Source organism: Esox lucius, chromosome 10 (genome assembly GCF_011004845.1).
Source record: "Esox lucius isolate fEsoLuc1 chromosome 10, fEsoLuc1.pri, whole genome shotgun sequence".
Taxonomy (NCBI): domain Eukaryota; kingdom Metazoa; phylum Chordata; class Actinopteri; order Esociformes; family Esocidae; genus Esox; species Esox lucius.
Window position 1 is genome coordinate 14,982,851 of NC_047578.1, and position 22,011 is coordinate 15,004,861.

General features: G+C 42.7%; 1 protein-coding gene across 7 annotated transcripts in view; it reads right to left on the reverse strand.

Moving 5' to 3' along the window:
* The window catches only part of zdhhc18b (zinc finger DHHC-type palmitoyltransferase 18b), an 83,429-nt gene extending 63,585 nt beyond the window's left edge, over positions 1-19,844 (reverse strand). For 2 of the 7 annotated variants that reach the window (XM_034294741.1, XM_034294740.1), the window contains exons 1-8: positions 18,753-19,844; positions 16,102-16,262; positions 14,019-14,168; positions 13,597-13,734; positions 13,128-13,179; positions 12,847-12,949; positions 11,742-11,854; positions 11,429-11,531 (exon numbers count right to left, since the gene is read on the reverse strand). In XM_034294741.1, coding sequence (XP_034150632.1) covers positions 11,429-11,531; positions 11,742-11,854; positions 12,847-12,949; positions 13,128-13,179; positions 13,597-13,734; positions 14,019-14,168; positions 16,102-16,262; positions 18,753-19,003 — 1,071 coding nt within the window. In that variant the 5' untranslated portion in view covers positions 19,004-19,844. Of the gene's footprint in view, positions 1-5,947; positions 8,025-8,627; positions 8,703-11,383; positions 11,532-11,741; positions 11,855-12,846; positions 12,950-13,127; positions 13,180-13,596; positions 13,735-14,018; positions 14,169-16,101; positions 16,263-18,752 lie in introns of those variants that run through there. The other 5 variants (XR_004576261.1, XR_004576260.1, XM_034294739.1 and 2 more) reach the window with 5 other exon arrangements.
* Between the last annotated feature and the right edge of the window lie 2,167 nt (positions 19,845-22,011).

Sequence of the window (22,011 nt, forward strand, 5' to 3'; positions counted from 1 at the left end):
AACAATATGACCAATGCACGGACCAGCACCACAAAGGCAGGATGATAAAATGTGCTTTCACCCACCAAGGCTGAGGGCTCACTTGAAGAGAAAGGTGGCACGGCGGTTCTTCCTCTGGGCAAACTTTTCGATGACTTAGGGAATGAAGTTGTGTAGCGGCTGAATCAGCTGGCTTTCGATGGACAACATGGCCAATACGTTGAGTCGCGGCTGTCCCATGGTATTGCGAGTGAAGGTTTTTACCCTCTTCAAGGTGGAAAAGTTCCTCTCTGACTCGGATGTCGTCATAGGTGTTGTTATGATAGTTTTCAGCAGAGTGACGGTCTCAGCAAAAGCCTCCTCTAGGTTGTTCTCATGGATGGATCTTAACAGAGACAGGGCCGTCTTACCAGTGTGAAGCTCAGTGTGGCGGTACAGAGTGGTCAGCTCAGACTTCAACTTTTCCTTGTTTCCTAGAGGCCATAGTTTCACCGCACAGTCAAGCTCAGATGTAGGGAAATTACAGGACACATTGTGGGAAGAGAGAGCCGTCAACCAGCTTGGCAGCGATCAGGTGGTCACTTTGTGAAAACCTCTGCTCCACCTGGGAGATGACTGTGTCACATGCCTCCTTCATCACTGGCGCTGTGTTGGTTACTAGTCGGCCTGGCTCGTCTGTTCCATCGTGAATGGTGGTAGCCCATTCATCAGTTTGCTTCCGCATATTCTGGAAATTCTCCTTGAAAAGGGTGAGCACACTTCTAATCCCAGACGCATCGATGCTCTGTTTTTACAGAGTGTTGTATAAAACATAAACTTCTGGAATAAGGAAACAAAAGAATTCCAGCAGCTGCAGAAAGGCTTGGTCCCAGAGATTTTTTGACAGGCCGTATGCCTCATTTATGGTGGCCTCATCCCATCCCGGTTGTGTGCGTATGTCCTCCATACACAGGAGCAGCGCAGCGCGGTTTTCCCAAACTGCATTGACAGTTCTACTTTTAAAGTTCCATCACGTGTGGCCTTGGAATGCATCACTGTGTTGTCCCAGCAAGTGCCGCAACACGTTTTGGAGCGCCAGAGAAAAAGGTGGCAAAAGCAGTTAAATCTGCAGAAAACACCTTCAGGATGCTTATCCTTGCTGAACAAAGTTGCTGCTAGGTCAGGATCAGCTGGTGAGCATAGCAGTGAACAAACTGAGCATGTGGGTATGTCTCTTTCATGGTATGTCTGTACCCCTCGGACGTTTCCACTCATTACAGCCGCACCATCATGTCTGAGCGATCAGCTTTTCTCCCAGCTTCAGTGGTTCTAGCACACCCTTGATGCTATTAGAGGCCGAGTCCAGTTTTATCTTTGACTTCCTAAACTCCAAAAACCTGTATTGTCAGGCAACATGTATTGCAATACAACCACCATTTGTGATTTACAGGAGACATCGGTTGTCTCATCTGCCTGTATGGCAACAAATGTCTCATCCACTTTATTGGCCATTTTCTCACTGTACACTTCATACACTTCGTGCTATATTTCCCTTTAATTACGGGCTGAGGGTCATAGTGCCTCTGAAGTCCCGAATCACCCTCACACATAGCCTCGAAAATGCTTCTAAATATTCCAGGATTCAGGGAGTCCACCGACTCGTCGTGCCCCCGCAATGTGGTTTCACATTTTCCACACAGTTTAATAAATTTTATGATCCGACTGAGAACGTACCTGTTTTCCTCTACCTGTTTGTTATGCTGCTCAATGGAGCTCCTGTATGCACTGTCAACTTGGGCTGCGACTTTTACCCTTCCAAATAAGCCCAATTTCACAGCATTGTCCAGATGTCTCCCGCTGCTCTTATGTTTTGCAATCCTCTCAGAAAGATGTTTCCAATCTTTGTAACCCGTCCTCGACCAAGTACCATCTCCACCAAATAGCAGACATGGAAAACAGAAGAGCGCCTTCTTTTGTAAGCTAAACGTTTGCCACTTTTTCTACAAAAACCACTCCACGTTAAACCCACGGTTACTTTTACCAGCAGTTTGAGTGATGACAAAATCCCGTGGCTGATGGGTACCAAGTCGCTTTACTTCAAGTTTCTCCTCCAAATTAAGGGTTTCAAACTGGTGCTCGAGTATGAAATCCACTTTATTAATTTTCTCAAGTTATCTGGCGTTTCTGAAGCTAACAAGCTAGCTAAGAAAATGTACCCTCCTCGCACTTTTTGCCGACTAATGTTGGCGCCAGACAAACAGCCAATCAGGTCTGAAATACGAAATTACGCTGTAGTGGGGCTACCGGCTGTCAGCCCCACTTGGCATCAAATTTGTGTTCTACTTTTAAAGGCATCAAATTACATTGATCACACTAACATTCTGAGCATGCGTATTAATATTTTCACACGTACAATGTACATTGCATTGTGAGAGAGGGGCTAGCCCCACATTCACACAGCCTATGGCCTACTACTGCGAATTTGAATTGGCATAACGCAGCCTGAAGCAGCAAGGCAGGGACCAATGAGCATTAAATAAAATCGATAATAAATTGTAGGAAGTAATCTACGAGAAAACATTTTTAAAAATGTGTTGCAGTTCTTTCTGTTGACAACAGGTGGGGCTGTACCCGCCCCTAATGACCAGACGCCCCTGCATGTGACAACACAAAGCCCTCATCAGCTGGTGTAGGGAACTGAATACATGATTTCCCGACAACTCTCCCCCTTTATTTCACTGTACTATAATACAAAGACTAGCGAAGAAAATAAAAGCCAATGTGGTGCAAAGGTTTTGATTCAGTTCCCTCAGGGATCTCATGGATGTGTGTAAAACCTACTTCTAAGCCTGAAAATGGTTAAACAGTTAAAACAATAACATAGTGCGCCCTGTTTGTTTCACTATAAGCCGAGCAATGGGGCTGGCGACCGTCAAATTCAAAGACAAGACTATGGATGTAAGAACAGAACATCCATGCCATTCAAATTATAATTTTTACCATGCTTTAAAAAACGGCTGAATAAAGCTCATGAGGAATTTGTTATATTTTTCAAGAATCAACGGGCATATTAATTTACACATCACAAAATCAATGTGGAATCTGTAGATTTTCCCTTTTCAGTGGCTTAAGCGCTGACTTGTTTGTGGAGCCAACGGTGAAGAAGATTGAAGACGAGCGCTCACGCGCAATTGCAAATAAGAGGTGTCCGGTCCAAGTGAGATATGCGCCGAAGAGGGAGAAAGTGACACTCACAGTAAGCAGCGGCATATCCTCCAGACTGGTGCCGCGACTCAAATGGTTAGAATGGGTATGAGCTAGAAATGATATGGATGGAGCCATCCAGGAAGTATCTTTGGGTTGGCTGAACCTGCCAGAACCTAGAGGGAGGTTACATTGATTTGCAACCAGAGGATCAGTGGTTTGGGTGTAGTTACAGTGTGGGGCAGTTCAGCAGGGGAAGTTAAACCCTTAGCAGAGTCCACGGACATTCCCTAAGTAACTCCCATCTTTTAGACAACAAAAGCAATCAACAGTTAAGATGCATGCATAGGCCTGTTACTGAAGTCTATCCTGGAGTCTCTTTTATCGGGCAACACATTGTTCAAGTTGGCCTACATTTTATGAATTCAATTTTTTTAAATGGGCGATGTGAGCACTGACTAACGGTCTGAATTGCTTACTGTAAAACTATGAAAAACACAAACACTTATGTTTAGGACCAAATCTAAACAAAGATGTGCATTCTCTAGGGGGGTAGCAAATAATGCAATTATTTCAACATATACTCTGAAACAAATGTAGAATCTTGGTAAAGCAGTTTTCCATGGGGTAGCAGCCACATTAATCATGGTTAGTCACATCTATACTGCAATCCAGTAGGTGTTCTGATTACTGTCACCATTTGATTGTCACCATCGCCATCTGGTGGACTCTGATTATACATGAACGTGGCGATTCATTTTTTTGGAAACACTCAATTTATACATTGAAAATGAATTAACAAAGAGAGACTTTCTCATGTGACAATTCACAATTTTATTCACAATTCTCTTATTTTTTTTATCAATTGGCTTAAAAAAAAAAAAAAAGAACAAGCCCTTGTGAAACTAGTAGAATTACAATCCCACAAGGCATTGTTTTCCTCATCAATGGAAATTAATCCATGTCTAAGTTCATGTGATGAGAGAATCAATGATGAAACACCAAAAGACCATCTGTGTATATATATAAAAATGTATATATAAAAGGATGGATTGACTTCACTAATCACTACTAGTTGATGTGAGCATTAACGGTCTAATTCAACCATATACAGGTGCTAGTCATAAAATTTGAATATAATCAAAAAGTTGATTTATTTCAGTAATTCCATTCAAAAAGTGAAACTCGTATAATTTATACATTCATTTCACACAGACTGATATATTTCAAGTGTTTATTTCTTTTAATTTTGATGATTATAACTGACAACTAATGAAAACCCCAAATTCAGTACCTCAGAAAATTTGAATATTGTGAAAAGGTTCAATATTGAAGACACCTGGTGCCGCACTAATCAGCTAATTAACTCAAGACACCTGCAAAGGCCTTTAAATGGTCTCTCAGTCTAATTCTGTAGGCAACACAATCATGGGGAAGACTGCTGACTTGACAGCTGTCCAAAAGACAACCATTGACACCTTGCACAAGGAGGGCAAGACACAAAAGGTCATAGCTAAAGAGGCTGGCTGTTCACAGAGCTCTGTGTCCAAGCACATTAATAGAGAGGCGAAGGGAAGGAAAAGATGTGGTAGAAAAAAGTGTACAAGCAATAGGGATAACCGCACCCTGGAGAGGATTGTGAAACAAAACCCATTCAAAAATGTGGGGGAGATTCACAAAGAGTGGACTGCAGCTGGAGACGTATGCAAGACATGGGTTTCAGCTGTCGCATTTCTTGTGTCAAGCCACTCTTGAACAAGACAGCGTCAAAGCGTCTCACTTGGGCTAAAGTCAAAAAGGACTGGACTGCTGCTGAGTTATGTTCTCTGATGAAAGTAAAATTCAAGGTCTCAGAGTCTGGAGGAAGAGAGGAGAGGCACAGAATCCACGTTGCTTGAAGTCCAGTGTAAAGTTTCCAGTCAGTGATGGTTTGGGGTGCCATGTCATCTGCTGGTGTTGGTCCACTGTGTTTTCTGAGGTCCAAGGTCAACGCAGCCGTCTACCAGGAAGTTTTAGAGCACTTCATGCTTCCTGCTGCTGACCAACTTTATGGAGATTAAGATTTCATTTTCCAACAGGATTTGGCACCTGCACACAGTGCCAAAGCTATCAGTACCTGGTTTAAGGACCATGGTATCCCTGTTCTTAATTGGCCAGCAAACTCGCCTTACCTTAACCCTATAGAAAATCTATGGGGTATTGTGGCGAGGAAGATGCGATACGCCAGACCCAACAATGCAGAAGAGCTGAAGGCCACTATCAGAGCAACCTGGGCTCTCATAACACCTGAGCAGTGCCACAGACTGATCGACTCCATGCCACGCCGTATTGCTGCAGTAATTCAGGCAAAAGGAGCCCCAACTAAGTATTGAGTGCTGTACATGCTCATACTTTTCATGTTCATACTTTTCAGTTGGCCAACATTTCTAAAAATCATTTTTTGGTATTGGTCTTAAGTAATATTCAAATTTTCTGAGATGCTGAATTTGGGGTTTTCATTAGTTGTCAGTTATAATCATCAAAATTAAAAGAAATAAACACTTGAAATATATCAGTCTGTGTGGAATGAATATATAAATTATACAAGTTTCACTTCATGAATGGAATTACTGAAATAAACTTTTTGATGATATCCAAATTTTATGACCAGCACCTGTGTATACACTTGTACAGTGGATATAAAAAGTCTACACACCCCTGTTAAAATGACAGGTTTAGGTGATGTAAAAGAATGAGACAAAGATAACTCATGTCAGAACTTTTTCCACTTTTAATGTGACCTATAACAATTCAATTGAAAAACAAACCGAAATCTTCGAGGGGGAAAAATAAAAACCTTACAATAACCTGGTTAGTACAGTATACCTAGGATGTTTGTGAAAGTGATTAGTGAACATTGTGTGCCTTCGACTCCATATTGGTGACGTTTCAGGGTCAGTGTCGATTCACCGCATTTTTTGTGCATGTATTGCAGGCGTATACAGTGTATCAACACGTACCTTTACATTTAACTTGCATATCAAATCATTCAAACTTGGACACGCATAGACAAATCTCGATCTGAAAACACAGTCTCAATTCTCCCCCTTCAGTTCAGCTGGTTTGGTATTCCCTTACGTTTTATCACAGAGTACAAGATGTCAAACCCGCAAATGAAAACGCTCCAAAAGGGGAATAATTGGTCTAGTATTGCCAAAGGAACAGGGCTGATCCAGGCATTGCATCGTTTGTGAGTGAAGGAATACCCATTAGCACTCACTAAATAACACAGCCTGATAGTGAAGGACTCTTTGGACATGGCTTGAAGTAACCACATGCAATGTACGACACGGTTAACACGTCTCGGATACAGTATATAGAAGTATTAGAGGTTTACACAAGAAACAATGCTTAGTAAGTAAAGAGAAATAACATTCTGGTGTGGAGCGAGGCATTTGAGGTATACTGTAGTACTGACAGTTATTTGTTGAATAAGTGGCTAAGAATCCCCAAAAAATAAAAAGGTTCAGATTTTCAAGATGCCCTTGTCTGCCAATTCACTTCAGTTACGTCCACGTGATTACTAGTCATCTAAAATGGCCTTCGGCCTGTGGTTACACATGAGAGGTGCTGTTATCGATGTAGGGATCTCTTCACGTTCAGAGACATTGCTACATACTAGTATTAATGAATGGGGTTTCCTAGAACATACTAAACTCAATGTCATCCACTGGATTTAGTTCTTGCATAAAGGATTACATTTTTTTGACTAGGCCAGATATTACCCTCCTAACAGGGCACGTTTTCTTTATTGAGGCTTTATAGTGCCAGCTTGACTTTGTCAAGACAAAGAACATTAAGATTAGCTATGTTCACGACTCAAAATACCAATATCTTCTTTGTGCTTTTCATGGTAAACAATGAGAGTTAAACAATTCACTTATATCTGACGGTTTGTTTATGCACGAGGCCAATTCCTTTGCTCTACACACCACCCCCGTTAAAATTAATCCCTCCCAGAAATTGAGCCACGCGGCTTTTTATAAAAAGCAGGCAGACAGGCACTCAGTGACTGACCCATTGAATATTGGAACGGACAAAACAAACGCTAAAACTGATTCTTAGTGTGGTATGATTGTCTGTGTCCGGGCCACGGTGCAGAAACAGGCAGTCCTGTAGGCAAAAACAGCTAGCTATTGACCGAGGTAGAAGGACATTGGCAAGAATCATTCAAGCAGGCAACAACAGGCGAATAACGCTAATCGGCTACAAACAAGTTCAAGCGGCTCACGTGGGCATGTGACGACCAACATTGGACAACTGAGGACAAAAAAAATATACATCAACATTGCCGGACCTGAGGACGCAACCGACAGGCATACTCCATGAGTCAGGCAAGCCCGACCAGACTGTAGTACAGCATGCGGAGCTTCCGAGCTGAGAAGTGTAGCACAGGTACATTCAGTTAATATATACTGTGAACGCAGACGTCAGTGCAACGCAACAATGCTGTCCCGTCTAGGGTCCCGCGCTCCCGTGTGACTAGGCCTCGGGCCCGGAGAGGAGGGGGGGCTGAGGCTGGCATTGTAAGCCGGGTTAGAAATGTGGAGAGCGGGCCGCTTGCTGCCGCGGCCCCGCCTCGACCGGGTCCTGTGATGCCGGTTGTGGTGGTGGTGGTGGTGGCGGGGTTCGTCTGGAGGGCTGGTGGTGTGGCTGTGGTGACGCCCACCGCAGGTCAGGGAGGGCATGGCGGCGGGGTCGGAGATCAGAGCGGGGTTAAAGGTCACCGCGGGGTCGGCGGCAGCAACAGGCTGGGGTTTCCCCGTCGTGGGGCACGGAGAGCGAGAGGCTGAACCCAACAGGTCTTTCGTTCCCTGTGCGCACTGGGAGAGGAGTGATGCAGAGAGAGGAGAAAGGGAAGGAGAAAGGGAAGGAGAAAGGGAAGGAGAGATAGAAGGTAAACCATTACAGCCTGAAAAAAGGTCAGGGAGAATCAAGTCAGAAGAAAAGAACAGAAGTAAGAACAGTCGGCTTAGGTGAAAGGAAAAAAGGGAGCAGTGTTTAAGAAGAGAAATTCTCCAGGAGGGGGAAAGGGCCGTGCAGAGGCAGAGTGGTTTTCACATCAAGCGCTACGCTAAGTCACTTAACAGGTACGGGGTGGACATGCAGGTATTTCAACAGGCATCTTAAGATGTTATGTAAAGGACGGGCGAACATGAAAGGGAACGTATAAAGCCCAGTGCAGTGAAAGATTTGATTTCCCACTACGAAGTCAGAATAAAACTCTGAAAACTATGATCATGCAGTTTCTTTTTTGTGTGTAAGAGCCGTGTGAAAATAAAATAGTATTTCAAGGCTTTCAGGTGTCCTGGAGCTTCTGGCATACTGAGTGTAGATCAATTACTTATGATCTGGGTAAGGGGGGGGGGGGGTGAGTGCACAGTGAATATACACAGTGATTACTTTAAAATAACATATGGTACTACCGCGACAGAGGGACATGTTTTCATTTTGGGAATTTCTCTGTGGAACAATTCTGTCAAGCCACGTAAGCTTCAGTTCTTAAAGAGAAAATAGAAAAGGGGAGGGTGGGAACACCACATTCCTATAAGCTATCAATGATTTTTACAGCAGACAGTTTTGACAAGTGTCTGTTGTAAGCATAAACATTGCCATACAAAAGCATTGCCCCCTTTCAGACTTCTTTTTTTTGGGGCGCATATTTTTTCAGATCTTCAACTAAAACTTTATATTAAATAAAGGGAACTCGAGTGAATAAATGAACTGGTTATGCCAGCTTTGGCAGCAATTACTGCAAAAAAACACTTTAGTTGTGGATTGATCTCTAACATTCACCATTTTGGCCCACTTCTCCATGCAGAGCTGCTTCAGCACAGCAACGTTTGTGGCGTACTGGGTTTGAATTGCTCTCTCTAGGTCATGGCGCACTATTCAACGGGATCTAGGTCTGAACAATGAGTAGGCCATCACTGAAACAAAATGTACTGTTTCGCTTATCATAAAGTCGGCGCTGAAGATCGGACAACATTTACAGTCAAAATATGCACGTCATTAAAAAAAGATATCATAGAGGACAAATACTTTTCAATCACAAGAAGCAAACAATCCAAATGAAGAAAGGCTGATTCCATGTACACTGAGATCCAGCCTGACATGACATGAATCAGCAGTGCTACAGGGAGAGCACCATGAGAAGACAGCCAGGCCACCAGGAGACTAGACACCCAGGTAGAGGGCCAGCCAGACAGGGGTGGCCTTTATTCAGCGGTCAACTGAACGCGTTGACTTCCTGAACGGACACAGACACAGCAGCCAGACAAACACCCTGCACTGCTTTCTATCACTACGCAGGGTAATGTCACCAACCTCGCCCTCTATCCCTCACTCCCACTCTCCCTGTCTGTCTCTCAGTCTGCACCAACCTGGCTCATTAGCCAGCACAGGAAAGAGCAAAGTCCACACAGTTGTCCTCCTAGCGGGGGGGGGGTAATAATGGGACACAAAGACATTGACAGTGAACAGGGAAAGAGATCAGACATTGACTGAGGCAACAAAGCGAAGGTTCACATCACGCCACATCTTAACAGTACATACACTCGGTAACTATCGCCATCGGCAAAGGAGGATGTAAAAGAAAAATTCAAAAAAAAGGAAATTATTGAGAACAACTTTCATTTATTTACTGTATTTATTTTCTTTTTAAAATGGAAGACGCAACACTGTACATTTCAGATAGACAAAATATATTCCAAAATGTCATATAAACACATTGAAAATAAAGACAAACAGGATAATATAAAAAGCGTAAGAACGTGGCTTGGGTGTTTTTGTAACTTGACCATACCATTATGTCACACACACACACACACACACACACACACACACACACACACACACACACACACACACACACACACACACAGAGAGACACAGACACACACACACACACACACACACACACACACACACACACACACACACACACACACACACACACACACACACAGAGAGACACAGACACACACACACACACACACACACACACACACACACACACACACACACACACACACACACACACACACACACACACACACACACACACACACGATACAACAAACTCCAATGGAAGTCTGGTCAGACACAGACAAAACACGGAGACAACCGCCGGAAACAACTCGATAAAAAAAAAACAACTGCTCTCTTACATTCTGCAAACACCCATAATTATACTGTGTGTGCAATAGGCAGCAATACATCCACCACCTCACGTTCAGCAGCCTGACTGGAAACTAAAGGGAGGTTTCCACATTCAATTCAGACATAGAAACACGCTTCATATTCAGAAATGCTTGCAACGGGTAGAACCGCAGTAGTAACTGCGTTTGTCAAAATTATACATTCTGAACAGATACGGAGTATGGTCTCAGGACAGGACAGAGCCGTCACATCCTAAAAGGCAAGGTTAGGGTGAACTCGGCTACTGGCACCAATCGGTTATGTGTAAACCTGAGGACCTGGATGCCTTGGGAGAGGCAGTGTGTGTAAGGTTTGGACGACCACTGCTGTCAAGACTCTGCTAAATGGCATTGGCACTTTGTAAACAAACATCTTTTAATAAAATCCAAGCAACAAGGTTTCATTAACAGGTTTTCCTCAACTTCATACTGACAAGGACCAACAGGAACTGAAGGTCTGTCTATGAAAACCTTGAACCGCAACATGCTCAACTGTAATGTTAAGACAGGATGGGCTGGACTACTAACAGTTGAGCTACTTTAACCTTTGGTCAAATGAGTCACAAAGCAGAAGGTTTCACTTCCTCTTTCAAGAGAACTACTTACATTGTGAACAATGTATGGCTGTGGGCAGACAGCGCCAACAGCAACAAGGCACAGCAACAGTAAGACGTCTGGTGTCTTTGGTGTTTCTGCTATGTTCACCAGCTGTAATGTCCGCAACACCAGATCCTGATCAACATTAATGCAGTACACTGCTCTGTGTAGAGGACTGTGACCAACAGGAATCCAGTATACTGCGCTGTGTACTGGATTCTGACCAATAGCAAAACAGTCTACTGTATACTGTTTTGTGGGGTTAAATCATAAGGGATCAAAATAGGGTTGAGTAAGGCAGGAGCAGGCAACAATAGCGGGATTTGTCTGTCTGGCTGATGGGATTTAGGGTGGAGATGAGCAGGTACGTCGTGGGAAGGGAGAACCTGAAAAGCATGGGGGGGCAGCTGGGACAGCGCAGGCCCTCCTACCACATTCGTCTCCTTCTTAACAGGCAGCATGGGCAGCTCCATCTCCGTGGCCGAAGTCTGGGACGACGCTTCCACCGGCACAAAGCCCCGCCTGTCAATCAAACTGACACAGGGGGGAAATGTTAGCCAGATGGGTCTGGATTCAGGGGGTCGGGGGTTAATCGAGTATTCCCGTTGAATCAGTTCAAGGCGCGAATCGAATTCAATAACTAAATTGTACCCCAATCATCGGAAAGCAAGCGGGCCATTTCAACTGAATGAGGTTTAAATCCCATCCTAAAACGGACCGACTGGAGCCCAATCCAAAACTCACCTGGGAGGCATGGGCCCACAGAGTACAGAACAGCAGTTGGTAATGATGGTGTTGTAGCTGTATGGGTTCACCGTGTCCTCAGCCCCACTCTTCCCCGACCAGGAGCCTTTGATCTGGGAACACGAGCAACACAACACTGACCAACGGTCCTCTTCCTAGTCCAGTTATAATGTGTCAGAGACCATGCACATGACAACCGGTTAACGCATACGGGCCTCCGGTAATAAGAACCGGTTTATAGTTATCACATATGTCATTCTTTTCCCAGATGGATTTCGGAGAGATCATTTTGTATTTTGATATGGTTTTAGGACATTTGTAGCATCCCTGACAAAATAAGGGAACATGATTTGACATTACAATGTAAGTGCCTTCAGTGTTATTGTGCATATAAACAGATTCTGCTAAATTTACGTTTTCCATTCAATCTTCAGTCAACAGCTGCGAGCAAAGCAACAACGTGCTGACTCCTAGGCTGTCCAGGTACTTCACTAAACTACACCACTAGTTACAGGAAGGGTTCACAAGCAGAACATTTCATTTAGCTGACACTCCATAGTGTCCAGATCCGCATACAGTGGGGAGTGAATCCATCTACATACTTATTCATTCAAATCCACAACGCTGCTTTTGCGAAAACCGTGCTCTTAGCAAGCGAACTCCAAGGAAAAAGTAAACGGGGAAGTTCATGACCAGTTGCCATCACACAGTAGCTGGCAGCAAGGATATACTATGGAAGAAGAATCTAATTCCTTACAATTATCAGTATAAATGTATGAAACACGAGTATAGCTTTGTAAGACTATAAATTACTAATTGTCAGCAGTTGTGAAGAGCTCATTAGTATCCACCAAAGACTTACTGAAATTGCGCTAAGCTAATTGAATGCTACCTACAACTTTCATCAAACTTCAGACAAACAAAATCACTGAATTCATCTGACTAAGTTAAGCATTAAATAATTCAAAATATTAAAGTATCCCTTTATGCTACATGGCTACTTTTCTGGGAGCAGCCCGAAAACAATTTTAAATGTAAAATATCTGTACTAACAAAACACTATTTCAAAAAAGACAGGCAAATCATCGATTTGGCATTTACTCACATCTTCATTTGTGGTCAGGTTAGAAGCAACCAGGTAGGTATGGAAGCCTGAGAGGCCCAAAATGGACCAAACTGAAAAGAAGCAAATCACCAGCTCCACAGCAGTGCAGGAAAAGTCAAGAAGAACAAATGTGGTTTGAGTATCAACATATCACCAGTGTGGACAGTAAGACAGTTTGCCAAAAAATCTAACTTGTTAGTGAATGACAATTTAGTATTGTAACATCACAGGTGTTATAAAGGGGATCAGGTAAGTGACACAGATCCTTGGTAAAAGGATATCTTGCCGGACTCTCTTGAAGAGCAAACATCAGGCCTCTCCCTCCTTGAGCCCCTGTGGATGGAAAATGTAAGATAGTAACACCAAACCATGACTTTCATGACAGGAGGATGGCCAGGAACTACTGAAGACAATCCCCAGCCAAGCCAGTTACCAACTGTCTGTAGTGTAGACTACGTACGCAGTGCAAGATGTGTGGCCAGGGCAGTTACCAACTGTCTGTAGTGTAGACTACGTACGCAGTGCAAGATGTGTGGCCAGGGCAGTTACCAACTGTCTGTAGTGTAGACTACGGACGCAGTGCAAGATGTGTGGCCAGGGCAGTTACCAACTGTCTGTAGTGTAGACTACGTACGCAGTGCAAGATGTGTGGCCAGGGCAGTTACCAACTGTCTGTAGTGTAGACTACGTACGCAGTGCAAGATGTGTGGCCAGGGCAGTTACCAACTGTCTGTAGTGTAGACTACGTACGCAGTGCAAGATGTGTGGCCACGCAGCCAAAAATGAAGGCTGTAAGGAAGGACAGAGAGACGATGAAGGTGTAGAAGAAACGATAGTTCCTCTTCCCGACACAGTTCCCCACCCAGGGACAATGGTGGTCAAATCTCTCTGGTGGAAAGCAGGAAAGAGATACAGTGGATGTAAATATACTCCCTTACATCTTCACAAAAAAAAGCGCTTACAAATATGTAAACAAATCTTTGCACAAAATATTAAAGAAACAATTTCTTAATCAATAATTTTTTTTCTCAGAAACATGCAAGGAACATCATTAAAAAATCCTTTACATAAACTCTACATAAACTATAAACAAAAAAAACACTGTTACAGGCCATTACTGAAATTGTGTAAATAACTCAGCCTATCAACGCCCTCCCGTGTCCAGTCCGTACCCACACAGTTGTCACAGAGGGAGCAGTGGGAGGTGCGCGGCGGTCGGAACATCTTGCAGGTGAAGCAGTACTTCAGCTTCACTACCTGCTGGTTGATCATCACCTCCTTGGTGCGGGGAGGGGGTCGGTAGGAAGAAGAGCCAGAGCTATCTGAGGACAGAGGGGTAAAAGGTAGCAAAGACATCACCAGTCAAGGTCAACTTTGTCCAGTGGGCAAAGACTACAGCCCAAACAGGATTTCGACCCTGTTTTTTACTCGATAGTTCATCCAAATTGTTAACGAAACATGTCCAGGACCAGGCTAAAGGTCCTGCTATTATCCCTAGGGAGTGATTCCTTCTGAGGAGCAGGGATTCCATCATTAAGGAAGGGTACAGGGGAAGAGACGTCCAGCACCCTCATTTTATTTCAATGGAAGTCAATGAGCTAAGCATTTAAGAGCAGATTATTTCATGGTGGTGCCTACAGGAGTGGGACCCCAGAAATCACTTGGAACTGGTATTGGGAGACTTGTTTTGACCGCCTACTGTTGTGCCTAACTAAGTGTCTGCCAGTTTAAGTCTTTAAATTGAAGAACAATTCAAATTTGGCTTCAGCTAGCTCAGATTGGCATCCCATCTCCCACCCTCATAACTTATACCAAGAAGGCAATCCAGAATATAAATCAAGTTAATGTAGCTAGCTTATCCAAACGTCTTAGCTGCCAAGCTTTCTATTAAATTGGTAAATAGAAAATGAAAGCAATGATCAAATACCTGAGTAAGACTCCCATTTCTCCAACCTTTTACCCAGTTTTGCAATAACCATTACGGCTATAGACTGGAGGAAAAAAAGCAGTACTGTGTCTTAAAAGCACACTTCTATAAATGCAAACAGAAGAGACTACCCCCCAGCCAAAAACACACAGTATTTAAAAAATAACGGTGTCATCCAGGGCCAATATAGGTTTGTATGCTGTAGTATTTATAGGCCATGTTTGGTTATTATGATACAATGCAAGCTATGTAATATAATTTAGCAACAGACTACATCTCAAAACAGGATGCTGCCCCTTTAAGACAATCGCATTTCTCAAAGATGCAGACAAGCTACAGTAAGCTAGCCAAGATGAATGCTAAAGTCTCACTTCAGAAAGTGAACCAAACCAATTGAAAATAATTTAGGAAGGGCACTAATGTTTCAATATAAATGGAAATGACCCCAAACTGTTACTACACAAGGTGTGTGTGTAAATATAACACTAAACCCAGACATGACTACATGCAGCTTCTAATAGCTCTGGGCTGGCAGAACACCCAACAATCCAGCTTTTGATCCAGGCTGTAGAGCGCTGTTATGTTAAATGGCTGGCAGAGTGGTATACATTAAAACCGAGTCAATCTGGAGGAAGTCAATCAACACAGGCTCTGTGTAATGTAGGAAAGCGTTCTGTGTGCCTGGCAGTCACATCATAGCAGAAAGTTTCACAGCTTCCTTTGGTGGTCTTTGTCAGTCACTCCACAACATGAGCTCATTCACAGTGTTAAGTACTCCCAAGAGAGCAACTCTGAGTCCCAATATTTGATAGATAGTGGAATATTAGGCAGCTATTCAGAACTGAATACAAACATCTTGATAAGAACTTTCTGGAACTCAAACGCAGCGACGTAAAACGTTGCAAAATGTTTATAGAAAATTAAGCTCAGTCAAGCTAATGGAGACGTACCACAAGGCCATGACATCACTGACTACACATTCAACTCTGTGCTCTCTCCCTCTTTGAAATGGAAGTTCCCACTCCACAAAGAACCGGAGAGAAAGGAAGAGAAAGAGAGAAAGAGAGGAAGAGAAAGAGAGAAAGGAAGAGAAAGAGAGGAAGAGAGAGACCACACAATGTGTGCTTGTGAGAGAGACATATCGGCAGCATCCCACTGTAATCAGGCCAGAATATTACTTCCACACAATTAAACAGCAGTGGTAGATGCAACTAGCCCTGGGGGATGACCCCCAATGCACACACATGCACAAATACCACACACAAGCAGCGCCACCAACCACCAGCAGCGACTCATTGCGTTGCGATTGCTGCATATGTTGCCCTTACCAATCTGCCGTTCAATATCGGCGGCCTCGTCCGGCGTGGCCCGGGGCAAGATGCCAGGGTCAGTGAAGCTGGTCTGAAGGAGAGAGATGACCACGAACACAAACAGCACTCCTCCAATGGCAGGAATGAACACAGTCAGGTGCTTTACCAGGAAGGGACAGCTGTGAGAACAGGACAAAGAGGACAACAAGCACACGTTTACACAGGCAGTTCAAAAGGCTAATAGGTTGCAGAAACCTCTTCCGGCTAGTACATTCACAAGCTGCTTATGAGTGCATTTCACGCTACTTCTTGAGGATAATTTGATCGTCAGGCTTGTATGAATGTCACATTTAATATAATTTTTTATTGACACCTATAAACTGCATTGAACACTGGCGGAATAGCAACAGGCAGAATTGAACTCACTGCCGCATTTTATTACAAATTAATGTTCCAAACATTTCGCTCACCATATGTCTGATGCAGACGGACAAGGGAAAATTACGACAAAATAGTGACCGACATGAAAATGAAAAAGCTGAAAACAAGTTTACTCCACATTTTAAAAAGAACAAGATTGGAAGGACAACTACTCGCTTTGGGGTGGCGCGGGCCACAACGGATTCAACACAGCAGTGTTTGCCCCTGAGAAACAATAAAGTCCAGAGTCAAATAAAAAGCAAATTGCTCTAAATCAATTACAAATATAAAAAAAAGAAAGTATTCACCCCTTTTGCTATGATACAACTCAAGCAGCAGCGCCATTTATTTTTAAATTTAGGCCTACATGTCACATAATTAGCCTATTTGAATAGAGACCAACTGTGTACAATTAAGGTGCTTCATACAATTTCAGGTTAAATCATGTGTGTGGGAGGACTAAAAGCAGGTCAGTACTATCCCTAACATAAACATAATGAAGACAAAGAAACATTCAAAGCAAATCCAGATAAAGGTTCTTCGAAAGCGCCAGTATAAAACATTTAAGGCATTGAATATCCCCAGAGCACAATAAAGTATATTACTATGAGGACCGAGGATATGGTACAACTGTGAATCTACAACACGCCATCCTCAAACACTAATCCATGTGAGAAGGGCACTTGGCAGGGACGCCACCAAGCGGCCTATGTCAACTCAAAAAGAGTTAGTCTTCCACAGCTGAGCTGGGAGACAATTTGCAAACTGCAACACTATCCCGGGTATTTAACAAAAGTGGCCTTCGTGGGACACTGGCAACAAACTCACATGAAATACCAGCTAGAGTTTGCCAGAAAGAATGATGGAGTGTCTGAGAGCAAGTGGAAGAAGATTCTATTGTCTGATGACACCAAAATACAGGTTTTAAGCGCAATGTTTGGCGCGAGCATAACACTACCCATCATCCTGAGAACACCATCCATACCATGAAGGACAGGGGTGGCAGTATCATGCTGTGGGGATGCGTCTCAGAGGCAGGGACTGAGAGACTGGTCAGGGACCCGCGAGACTGGTCCATTTATAACAACCTCAAAATGCATTTTAAACAGCTTATTTCACTGATGATTAGTGACTGGAAGAAAAATACAATATCATATACTTGACAACATCGCATACCACTTGGTGCTACTTTTCAGTACCTTTTCAAAACTCCAATAAGTAAACGTATAGTTTATCCTATATTTTTAAATAGAGAGACCATTTCATTTTAGCCCACAGTGTATGTTATCAACACTAATCAAAGCTAGTTCTTATGGCTCGGTCTGACTAACTCCAGCTGACAAGGGCGTGGTAAAACCACGGGTGAGGAAAATTTGCCAGCCTTCCCCAGGGAGCGGGTGAGGCATAACCAGCAGGGATTTCCTGGTCTCATCACTCTAGCATGTTCCTCAGGAGGCTGATGAGTGAGTGTGCAGTCATACGAGTTAACCTACATAACTTCCTGGGTGAAAGAACAGTGTGCAAATAAGAACAATGGCTAGGCATGGATGCCTGTGGCAAAGGCTCATTGCGATCTTCAACTCGGATCAGTTAGAAGTTGTATGACACCGGGTGAAACAATGGTGATAAAATTGTGAGATGGCTAGCAATTCCCAGAAATGTGTCACTTTAATCATTCAGCCACCAAAGAACTGGGTTATAAACAACTTTCCATCTTTTAAAATCACCTTGTAGCTTAGTCCAAGCCAATGTAACATTTCAGCAAGACACTTAATAAAAGTTACATCTTAGTCTTTAAGCAGATGCTCATATCCAAAGCCACTTAGATTAGGAAGTTAATACATCTGTATACTTTTTTCTCACGTGCTAAGATATCCAACATTTCCAACAAAATCATGACCTTTGGTGAACTGTTGGAATCAGCAATATAATTACTTATTGAAAAGTGGCAAGCAGAATCCTTAATGAATGCATTTGAACAAATAGAACAGAACAGCACGCAAAACACCCTGTATCAGTGGGCAGGGCTTGACGTGTGCAAGTAACACCGGAGATTAAAGAGTTAAAATATTGCATCCTCAATATGATTAATTGCACAACGCACATGTCAATCTCGCAATTTGGGTTAACTGTGAAATTGTATATTGAATTAAAATTATCACTCTATATTTGTGACCATTGGAATTTTTTGGATAAAGAAAACATGACTTATTGTCAATGCAATGCAAATCAAGAGGAGCAGTGCTTACTCGAAAACAAAGAACAGTCCTGTGGTTACTAGAATGAGGCCGATGGTGAGTGGAAGGACACCACTTTGTCCAGCCACGATGATCCGTCCGTCGCAGTAGAAGCGATTCTTGCCCGGAAAAACTTCCCATTTTTTCCGTGCCTTCTCCCTTTTCTCCTTCTCCACAACAACGGTTGGCTGCGGTAGGGTCGGGGTTGGTATGGGCGTTGAAAGTGCCTGCGGGTCGATTTGCTGGTATTCGCAATTGTTCATGATTTAAACGAAACACGATGATGTGGCTATAATTTTTTTGATTTCTCTCCGTTTTGGGAATCTGGACCTATCTCGCTAGTCAACCACCTAACTCACACAGACAGCAACTAGTTAAAACATCAAGGATTAGCGCGTTGCCGTCCTCTAAAAGCGTTACGTTAGTTCTAGGTCCAGTACTAATAACGTTATGATAAATACAACATGCCGCCATTGTTAACCAACAATGCCACCTTGCGTATCTAAAGATATACAAATAATGCCCCCAAAATACACCTACTCGAAAAAGTAGAGTTTTATATTATCCATCGTATCCGACATTCAATAAAGCTAGCTTAACAGATGTGTGTGTGTAGTCCATCATTGCACTGGGTGAACGCGCTAAACAGGCTCGGTTAGCTGTGCTAATGCTAACAAGCTACCATAGTTATTCTAAGTGTGATTTCGGAGAAGATAATGACGTTAGTGAACAACAGCAAAGTATGATGCACATCCAATGCACAACTTCAAAATATGCATTTGTACTATGACAAAACAGTGTTCTGTGTAATACTGCCAGTTCAATGTAATCCTCTTTCAGACCAGAAATGCCTACTCTTACAGCACATTCCATCCATTGAGCCAGCAGGAAGATGAAAGTGATGAATTTCCCGGTGGTGATGAGGGCTTCTCTGAGTTTTTGTAACCGACGCTCATTAACCAAACCGTGTACTATAAATAAACTTATCAACAAATAATTATACTATTTCACATTACATTTGATCTTGTACCGTCCAGCAATTTCAAGAGAGCGTACAGAAAGTGTACTTCTCAGATCATTAAGCGCTATGATTTCTATGGAATGTTTACGACACTTCGAATTGTTGTACGGCGTTTGTGATTTGCTAGAAACTAATGACGTCAAGATTTTTCCTTGCACAATACAGTACAAGTACAGCGATGGGCAGCAAGGTATGATTAAGTGCAATTACTGGTAACAAACGTTCAGATTCCTCTATCTTTGCTAACACCTCAAATGGTAGATTCTGTGTAGTTTAATATGTATTATTGCTAAAGGGTACGAATAGGTATCAGCTAACCATACTAAATCATGAACTAGAGACCAAACAATGTAGGCCTAGATGTAAAATGATTTTATATTAGGCCTGGATACTTGGAAAAGTAGGGTCCTGTTCCATCTGCTGACTGGGGGAAGGGGTTATGGGGCTGCTGAGCGATAAGAGGTCTGGAGAATCCCCTTCAAGGTTATACATCATATTCTCAGTGATCTCAGAAGCTGCCAGGGATGTGTTTGGGGTGGCTGCAGAGGGCCTTGGAGGCTTACTAGACAGGCAGTTGTTGCTCTTCATTGGATATGCCAGCTCAGCCACCATTTTACTTCTTCTGGGGGTCCTAAAATAGTCCATGCAGTCTATGGTGCTAATCACCCTTTTTCAGAGAGTAGGACACAAAAACAATAGAAATTGTTTAGTTATATTCCAAATAAAGTTGAGCATAAAATAATAAAAACAATACAATCACATTCTCATCGCCCTGCCAGGGATTTCAACAAACAACGTTTTGGGTAATGGTCTGCCTCTAACCTCTGGGATACCTACCTAGTGGCTGACTTAAGAGTACGGCGAGATTGGTTTCTCCTCCGGCTGTCCTTGTGAACAGGCATATGATTCTTCTGGCTGTTAGTGAGGGTGGGGTGAAGAGGGGGGGTCGGCACCAGTATTCTGGGACTCACCCCTAACTTCACTACAGACGTTTTGCTATCCTTTTCATCTGGTGTGAAACAAATACAGTGCCTACAGAATGTAGTTAGACCTCCTATGTTTCCTATGTTATAGACCCAATCTATAATTGATTAAATACATTTATTTTGCCATCAATCTACACACAATACCTCAATGTCAAAGAAAAAGCAATAAAATAAAAAAAAGTGTGCCAATTAATTGAAAATGAAAAATGGAAATCTCTAATTGACATAAATATTGAAATCCTTTGCCATGACACTCCGAAGTGAGTTCAGAGGCATCCTGTGTTCGTTGGATACCTCAAGAACTTGATTAGAGTCCACATGTGGGGAAATTCAACTGATTCAATGGGATTAATAAAGACACTGCAGTTGTGAAAAAGTACAACCCTTGGAAAGTTGACTTTTTTTTAGGACACTTGGATATTTTAGCTAAATTACAATCACATTCATTGATAAAGGTAAGCCAATAATACAGAATGTTTAATTATGCAATGGAAATTAAGAGAAATGCTTCTGGTTTATGTGGAAAAAGTTAGTACACCTCTATTTTTACCATCACATAAAACCAAAAGGGGTAGATTAGAGTGTAACTTTTCGAGGTCCCGGCCTTCCATAAACATTAGAAACTAGGTCTGGTTTGGTCTTACCATATGGTTGTGTGTTAACATGTGCCAAGATCAAAAGGCATATTTGAGACTCTCAGAAGAAAGATCACTTATGCCCTTGAGCTAGGAGTTTTCTTTTTTTTTTTTTATGATTTGTTAAATTGGGTTACTTTTACCAATTAATCTGGTTGGAATTTAGCTCAAATATCCATTTGTCCAAATACATATAAAAAGAAAACATAACTTTCCAGGGGTTGTATTAACTTTTTCACAAATGTAAGGTCACAAGCTTCACAATTCATGGGAGAGTAAGAAACCAATCCTTGAAGTCCAAGGAACTCTCTGTAGACATCAGAGAATTGTGGCAAGAAATAGAGAGACATACCTGTTCACACACCTGCATTCTTCTTGAAGGACTGACAGCAGGAGGAAAAATACTCTCTAATCCCATAAGACCAAAATCAAACTATTAGGCCTGAATGACAAGCCCTACGTCTGACAAAAAACATATATGTTATCCCCTAGCAAATGCCAGCTAATATCATTCCTAGAGTGAAGCGTGGTGATGGGAGCATCATGCTATAAGGATGCTTCTCAGCAGCAGGGACTTGGAGACTGGTCAGGACTGAGAGAAGAACGAACAGAGCAAATTACAGAGGACC